This window comes from Entelurus aequoreus, linkage group LG18 (assembly GCF_033978785.1).
Source record: "Entelurus aequoreus isolate RoL-2023_Sb linkage group LG18, RoL_Eaeq_v1.1, whole genome shotgun sequence".
In the NCBI taxonomy this organism is placed as follows: domain Eukaryota; kingdom Metazoa; phylum Chordata; class Actinopteri; order Syngnathiformes; family Syngnathidae; genus Entelurus; species Entelurus aequoreus.
Window position 1 is genome coordinate 976,368 of NC_084748.1, and position 8,697 is coordinate 985,064.

The 8,697-nt window shown below is 40.4% G+C and overlaps 1 protein-coding gene across 7 annotated transcripts in view; it reads right to left on the bottom strand.

Annotated features, from left to right (window-relative positions):
- LOC133633656 (zinc finger protein 271-like) overlaps positions 1-3,094 on the bottom strand; it is a 46,835-nt gene extending 43,741 nt beyond the window's left edge. For 6 of the 7 annotated variants that reach the window (XM_062026244.1, XM_062026247.1, XM_062026246.1 and 3 more), the window contains exons 1-2: positions 2,740-3,094; positions 1,463-1,720 (exon numbers count right to left, since the gene is read on the bottom strand). In XM_062026244.1, the coding sequence (XP_061882228.1) occupies positions 1,463-1,720; positions 2,740-2,833 (352 nt within the window). In that variant the 5' untranslated portion in view covers positions 2,834-3,094. The remainder of the gene's footprint in view (positions 1-1,462; positions 1,721-2,739) is intronic. The other variant, XM_062026242.1, reaches the window with a different exon arrangement.
- Between the last annotated feature and the right edge of the window lie 5,603 nt (positions 3,095-8,697).

Consider the following 8,697-nt stretch of genomic DNA (forward strand, 5'->3'; position numbering starts at 1 on the left):
ATTAAGTCGTCTGTTTTCATCGCAAAATTCCAGGTGAATCTTTTGCAATTTGTTTAATGAACAATGAAGACAGCAAAGAAGAAAGCTGTAGGTGGGATCGGTGTATTAGCGGCCGGCTGCAGCAACACAACCAGGAGGACTTTGAGTTGGATACGCGCTACCGTGAGTACAGCTTTGGCTTCCAAACATTTGATCGTTTGCCCGTACGTGCGTGCCGCTATGTGCATGTCATGTACGTAACTTTGGGGAAATATATGTGCTGTATGAACTTTACGGAGGTGAACGGTACTTTGGGCTGTGGGATTGAGTGTGTTGTGCGGGTGTTTGATTTGTATTGGTGGGTTATATGGACGGGAGGGGGGAGGTGTTTGTTATGCGGATTAATTTGTGGCATATTAAATATAAGCCTGGTTGTGTTGTGGCTAATAGAGTATATATATGTCTTGTGTTTATTTACTGTTTTAGTCATTCCCAGCTGAATATCAGGTCCCACCCGCCTCTCACAGCATCATCTGAATCACTTCCACTGCCCTCTAATCCTTCACTCTCACTTTCCTCATCCACAAATCTTTCATCCTTGCTCAAATTAATGGGGTAATCGTCGCTTTCTTGGTCCGAATCGCTCTCCTGCTGCTGGCCATGATTGTAAACAATGTGCAGATGTGAGGCGCTCCACAACCTGTGACGTCACGCTACTTCTGGTACAGGCAAGGCTTTTTTTTATCAGCGACCAAAAGATGCAAACTTTATCGTCGATGTTCTCTACTAAATCCTTTCAGCAAGAATATGGCAATATCGTGAAATGATCAAGTATGACACATAGAATGGACCTGCTATCCCCGTTTAAATAAGAACATTTCATTTCAGTAGGCCTTTAAAGAAGTCAACTATGTGTGCAGTGCAAGGTGAAATGCAGTTATGTCATCTTCTTGTCAATAACACACACATCAAACTTTTGCGTGTTGTTGCTTCCTTATTTGTCATTATTCAAAGCTGATTTTAATGTGTAGCAGCGGCAGCTGAACTCAATGTGACAACGTGTCATAGTTACATCAGTCAGCTGGAATTAAAAATACAAATAGTTGTGTCGTTAGTACAGAATCTTCACGGTCCTCATGGATGACATAATTAGGAACCAGTACTAAAAAAAATGGTACTTGGTATACATCCCTAATCTTCACCACTAAACCTTTGAAATATGCAGACATATGTGCTGCTAAAGGTAAATAAACAGTAGCCATATTGAATATTTGCCTTCATTTGACCATGTGAGGTAAGGAGGACGGCCTCTAGGTCACATGGTTACACCCCAGCAATTACATTGTTGATGATTGATGAGCATTCATTTTTAAATGGTGGTGTTAAAAAGCAAGTATATCTCCATCTTTAGTCATAAATATGGCCCCCGGATGAACATGTGTCACAAACATTGTATTAGATGATATGTGGATGTTGTGCTTACTTGGACTGTGATGAAGCTGTGAGGACTCACGTGCTTTGTCTTCATGCTCTTCAGTCTTCACAGAGACAACAGTCAGTGGAAACTTGCTGACATCATCCTCCTCCTGCCCCACAACACACTCTCCCTCCTCTTCCTCTTTCATGTGTGGATCCTCCTTGTCCCCTTTAAAATGTGAGGGCTGTGGATCCTCTAAAGTGAAAGTGTCCCCCTGCAGATGAGGGAGACATTCTTCTTGGTGTCCAATCAGCTGATGGATGTCTACAGGACACAAACAAAACACATTTTAACTCCTACATGCTAAATATTAAATCGTACATGAAATATAGGGTTGTGGCTATTGAACATTTTATTAATCAAGTGTTCTACTGGAAATGTATTCGATTAATCGAGTAACTGGACAAAATATAGTGTTGCTTGGTTAAAGACAAATTTAAGTGACTTTAAGACATTTCACTTAATAATGAACGGCCAATTGGTTTGAGATGGTATGAGATCAAGATGGCATCTTTAGATCAGGCTTTGTTTTTTCCACAATCACTGCCACATTAAAAAGTTAAAGTACCAATGATTGTCACACACACACACTAGGTGTGGCCAGATTATTCTCTGCATTTGACCCATCACCCTTGATCACCCCCTGGGAGGTGAGGGGAGCAGTGAGCAGCAGCGGTGGCCGTGCCCGGTAATCATTTTTATGGTGATTTAACCCCCAATTCCAACCCTTGATGCTGAATGCCAAGCAGGGAAGTAATGGGTCCCATTTTTATAGTCTTTGGTATGACTTAGTCAGGGTTTGAACTCTCAACCTACCCATCTCAGGGCGGACACTCTAACGACCACTAGGCCACTGAGTAGGTGGATGTAGTAGGTGTTGTAGTAGGTTAATGGCTGCACCAATATGAAGGAAATAACAGGTCAGTATAGCTTTTACACACATAAATAACTTGTCAAACCTGCCAGCTAGCAGGCTAGGTTTACAGCGTCAGTTACCATGGTAACTGACTCTGACTTTGTCTTACCTCTCTTATTTTTATACTCAGGAGTTTGTACTTAACCTGCTCTCTGGAATATTCCCCCGGTGACTGTGTGACTTTTGTGTAAACATGTTGATACACATTGTTACAAACCGAGAGGAACATCAACCTCTCATAAATATTGTCTGGTTTTTATGAACAACATAAAACAATCAGTGCATCATCCAATTCATCTTCCTATAGACAATCTATTGAAGAATAGTGTTAATAATAAATATAAAGTTAGTAAAGAAGTAAACAAACCTGTTGTGTGTAACCCAACTTGATGTTGTCGCTCCTTCTCCTCTTTTGTTGGACAAAGTTCCTCCTCGTACTCTGCTATGGTTCTTTCGCACATTTTCACACAATCACAACACTTTACACTCACACTTGATCTCTGCTTAGCGATGTGTTTTCATCACTTCTTTGTTAGCAGCTAACAAGCTAAGCTAACTAGCAAGCTAAGCTAGCATCAAAGTGCGCTCAGACTAATATACAAACAGTTATTAATGAATAAAGTGTCATAAAGGACATATATGTGTACATGGACGCACAGATTAAGAACACTGCAATAACGTCTTCACCGTCAGACGCCATCTTGCTTTATCCTCGCCGTGTTTGCTTCGCGCGCAGTCTTGTCAGATCTCGCGAGAGAAACAAGTAACAGGCTCTTTTCCAGATCTCGCGAGAGAAACAAGTACACAAGCTCCCACCCCCGGTAAAACTGTTTTATTATATACTATTTACTTATTCTGAAAATAAAAGTAAACTTGTCCACTTATTTTCGTAAACGTATTCAAATATTTAACAATGTATTGAAACAACAGTAGCATAAGGAAAGAAAAAAAAAGAAAAAAAAATATTACTCTCATGATATTTTTTTGCCTTTGGTGCTAATCGTTTTTATAATGTATTTTAGAATGTGGGAGTGTTAAGGTGTTTGAGCTTATTGGAGTTCTTTATGCGTGCACATGAACGACACTTTATTCGAGTTCGATCATCAACGTCCTCTCACCGAGGATACTTTATTTTCTTCTACTTTTGAACACACAACTGCTGCGGTGTTAGACACTACACAGCACCAGAGCGCCCCAAGTGGAGAACATGCGCTACAACATCCAACCTCTACAATAAACACACAGAGTAAGAGCGCAGATATATACAATCTTAACACCGCCACTCGCTATTAGCTCACTGTGTTAAACCAATTTGTAAACAATATTTTAAGAACATTTTCTATCATCCTGTTTTGTTAAGGTTCCTCCTTCTAGTCTTTATCCCCAAATGCCAAACATATTCTGTGAAAAACATTTCAACTTGTGTTTAGTAGCTGGTTTTGTCAGGATATCAGCAACCATTTGTTCTGTAGGGCAATATTCCAGTAATACACTACCAGTAGCAACAATGTTTCTTATGAAGTGGTATTTCACATCAACGTGTTTGCATCTTTGTCTATTAACAGGATTTTTAGTGAGTGCAATCGTACCTTGATTATCTTCGTACACTTTTGTTGTAACATATTGATAGTTATCAAGTCCTTTTAGTAGCTGTTCAATGTAAAGACACTCCTGTATAGCTGAAGCTAACGAAATGTACTCTGCTTCACAGGTACAAAGAGCTACTGTTGGTTGTTTTCTTGTCTTCCATGAAATGAATGAACTGCCTTCACACAAAGTTGCACAATAGCCTGATGTGCTGCGTCTGTCTGTTTCATTTGATGCCCAACTTGCATCACAGTAAACTGTCAGACCCAGTCTTTCAGTTACATTCTTCTTGAAGTTAAGTCCTTGTTCTGATGTACCTTTTAGGTATCTGAATACATGTTTCACTGTATTCCAATGTTCCATAGTAGGTTCATTAAAGTGTTGAGATAGTTTACTCACAACAAAGCTTATGTCAGGTCGAGTGCATGTGGATAAGTCAATTAAACTTCCCACTGCTTCTCTGTACTGTCTTGGTTGTTTCAATTTTTCTGCATTTTCTGCATAATCAAGTTTTGGTTCACAAGGAGTTTCTCTTGGTTTAAAATGTTCCATATCAAACCTTTGTAAAACCTTTTTCTCTCTTGTGACATTTTGACTAGTCCCTTTGTTTGTTCAAAGTCTTTTCCTAAGAAATGTTTTAGGATTCCCAAATCCTTCATTTTGAATCTCTGAGTTAACATTCTTTTTACATCCTGCATTGATTTTTCACTTGAAGCAGCTAAAATAAGGTCATCTACCCAAATAATAAGTATTACCTTTTGACCATAGTTGTCTCTTGTATACACACAATGATCTGCCTCATTTTGCACAAAGTCATTTTCACATAAATGGGTGTGTAACACTGTATTCCAGTTTCTGCCCGACTGTTTGAGTCCATACAATGATTTGTTCAGTTTACATACCAGTTTTTCACCAGTGTTAGAGCTTTTCTCATATCCTTGTGGTTGTTCTAAATAGATTTCACAGTGGATGGGTGCGTGCAGCTACGCGGTCTTCACGTCCATCTGATGTAAGATTAGGTCCTCCTGTGCCGCCTTCTGCATGAGAATCCTTACACTAAACATGTCAGCTGTCGGTGAAAACGTCTCTTCGTAATCAGTTCCTGCTTTCTGGTCGTATCCTTTAGCAACAAATCTCGCCTTATATTTATCAGATCCATCTGTGTCTGTTTTGAGTGCATAAACCCACTTCGCTTTTAAAGCTCGCTTACCTGGTGGTAAGTCAGTCAACTGGAATGTGTCATTTTCCACTAGTGAGTTCATCTCCTCATCCATGGCGTTTTTCCAGTGCATTGACTTGGATGATAACACGGCTTCCTGATAAGTTTCTGGAATGTCACAAACTGCTCGATAACAGAAATCAACACATGTTTGTAATCTGTCCAATAAATCATCAGTCTCAAAATCGTGTAGATAAACTGGCTTTTGTTTTATCCTGAATGGATTCTTTCTGATTTCTGTTTCGGCATTTCCCGCTGACTGTTCCACATCTTCCTGCTCATTTAAATCCTCAGTTTTGTTTTCAGGTTGAACTCGGTCCTCATCCTTCTGGTCACTGTCACAGACTGCATTGTCTCTGTTTCCAATGTCATGTCCTGTGTATGGCTCTAAAGTTTGTGTCTCTCTCTCTACACTTGTTTTGGTTGCGAATCTTACCAATCTGATCTTTTGGACCTTTTCCATTTCTGGATAATATACAAGGAAGGGTGGGCTGTATTTATCATAGCCTATGAAAATGCCCTGCTCACTTTTGGAGTCTAGTTTTCCTTTTCCTTGTTTGTAACCAAAACATGTAGACCCAAACTTTTGCATTTGTGACACATTTGGTACTTTTCCTGTAAGTAACTCGTATGCTGTTTTCTTTGTCTGTCTATTGTAACACCTCTTTCTAACATGAGCTGCTGTTTGAATGGCATAGTTCCACAAATAGTTAGGTAGTTTGCTTTCTATCAGTAAGCATCTAGCCATATCAAACAGTGTTCGCCATCCTCTCTCTGCTGTGCCATTTTGGTGTGGCGAATAAGGCGCTGACGTCTCATGTCTTATTTTGTTCTTTGTCAGTAACATTTGGAACTCTCTGTTTGTAAACTCAGTGCCGTTGTCTGAACGTATACACTTCACATCTCCATAGGGTGCTACATCTGCTAAGAACTTTTCTGTTGCAGCAACTGCATCACTTTTTGACTTAAGGAAATATACTAATACAGCACCTGAATAGTCATCTGTGAAACATTGTGCGTATTTGTGTCCTTCTATGCTCTCAGTTTTCATTGGCTCTGCTAGGTCTGTATGGATTAACTCCAGGGGTTTATTTGCTTTTGCATCTAGCTCCCTATTTCTCGTTTGGGTAAACTTGCCTTTTGTACATATTTCACACATCTGATCCGGCTTAACAACATTTCCCTTAATTACCATACCTTTGACCACAGTTTGGAGTTTGATTACATCGTCATAGTTGCTGTGCTCTAGAATCTCGTGCCATGTTTGTACGTCATGACAAACTTTACACTGATCTTCATTTGCATCAACAGTTGGTAGATAATATAACTTCTCATGTTCATTTATTTTAAATCTGTTACCATCTTTAGTGATCATGTGGCTCTTTCCTTTCTTGAAAGTTATGGTTGCTCCTCCGTCGGCTGCTCTCGCCACTGAAAAGATGTTGTGGGGATATGACGGCATGTACAGAGCATTTCGTAGTTGTGCCCTGTGCTGCCGTCCGTCGCTGTCCACTAGATGTATCGTCGCTGTTCCTCTTCCTTGGGCCATTCCACTGCATCTTGTCCCATCAGCTAGTTCCACTGAAGGAGTCTCTGCTTGAAAAGTGTTGTCAAAGCTTGTAAAGTTATTTACATCATTTACAATGTGGGATGTCGCTCCTGCATCCACCATAATGCCTTTCATCTTTATTTTGGGTGCTGACTCACTTTCTTCTTGTGCTGCTTTGAAGAGGTAATCACCGGATTGTTCATCAGTAACCTTTCTGACGTTGTCTCGTTTATCTTTCTTTTTGCATATGGTTTCTTGGTGTGTGTTGCTCTTACAAAAGTTGCACCACACTTTTCGGATACAATTTCTTGCTCTGTGTCCTTTTAATCCACATTTGAAACATGTCAGATCTCCATCTTCACTTCTACTTTAGGTGCTGCTGGTGTACTTCTTCTGGATATTTCTATCCTGTCTTGTGAACGTTTTCATCACATTGTCTGTTGGCTCAGCAGTACTAATTTTCTCTGACTCTTCGTAAATACGTAATCTTCTTTTGAAATCTGCAAATGTCACATTGTCTTCATTCTGTTACATGTACAGCCAATGGCTTGTAAGAGTCAGGTAGGCCTCCAAGAATCATGGCTATGATCAGACTATCACTGAGAGTCTCACCGGCATCACAAAGTGCTGTAATCAGGTTTTCTGCTCTGATGACGTAGTCCATAGTTGACTCTACGTCTGCTTTCCGTAGTTTTGTCAAGGACGTGTACAAGTTGATTATTCGTGGCTTGCTTTTTCCTGAGTAGTGGTCCCTCAGTATTTTCAGTGCTTTCCTGCCATCGTATGTAGCATCATGTCTTATTAAAGACAAGCTTTTATCATCGATCAACCTTATGAGCTCTGCATAGCAGTCTGGATTCTTTATTCTGTCCGCTGCTGCTTGCTCTTCTCCTACTGGTTCATTTAGAACAGTGTCTCTCAACTTTAAAATATGTAAGTGTCCCAAAAACCTTGCTTCCCAAAGGTCATACTTGCTTTCGGATCCATCAAAGTACAGCTGCGGGGATACTGCTCCAGTAGTACGAGCCGCCATCTTTGTTTAATCTCCGCACTTTAGCACTGTGCTATGCTAATTAGCTCAAACTTTACCGCGGTTACTTCTTCTTCGAGAGTATGCGCTACTTTGGCTAAAGTCCCTTTTATGCTCCGTGTAATACTTCGCGGTTACTTCTTCTTCGAGGGTACACGCTACTTTATGCTCCGTGTAATACTTCACGTTTGCATGACCTTTATCCTTGGTCAAGCAGTTCTCCTCTGTTAGCTCAAGTCCACACCTGCAAACTTTCTTGGCTTCTCTGTCCATGCGTCGACTCAACGCTACCTTGCGTTGTTTGCTTGAGGTGGCTGGAATCGCTGGGGTTCCTGGGCCCATAACCTGTTAAGGTGTTTGAGCTTATTGGAGTTCTTTATGCGTGCACATGAACGACACTTTATTCGAGTTCGATCATCAACGTCCTCTCTCCGAGGATACTTTATTTTCTTCTTCTTCTGTTGAACACACAACTGCTGCGGTGTTAAACACTACACAGCACCAGAGCGCCCCAAGTGGAGAACATGCGCTACAACATCCAACCTCTACAATAAACACACAGAGTAAGAGCGCAGATATATACAATCTTAACAAATTGATTCAAAAATATCTAGCTTTAAAGTATACACATATATATTTAATCAGTGAAACATAACATTTCACATAATTGATCCAATGGGATTGATTTGATGTTGATCAACGCAAAATAAAAGAGTTCAGAACTTGGAGCCGCCCTTTGCGCATGCGCATATCATCTTGGCGGGCATAACTCATTAGCATAACGTCTTCTGGCGGGAGTGGACCGCATCAGCAGGAACCGAGAAGGAAGGTGGAGATTGGTCTTTGGTAAGTATTCTTTTTTTTTTATATTACTGTAACTGTACCGCTAGTGTATTCATGCTATATACCACATTTCGTGTATTGTTTGTGGGGGCGAACT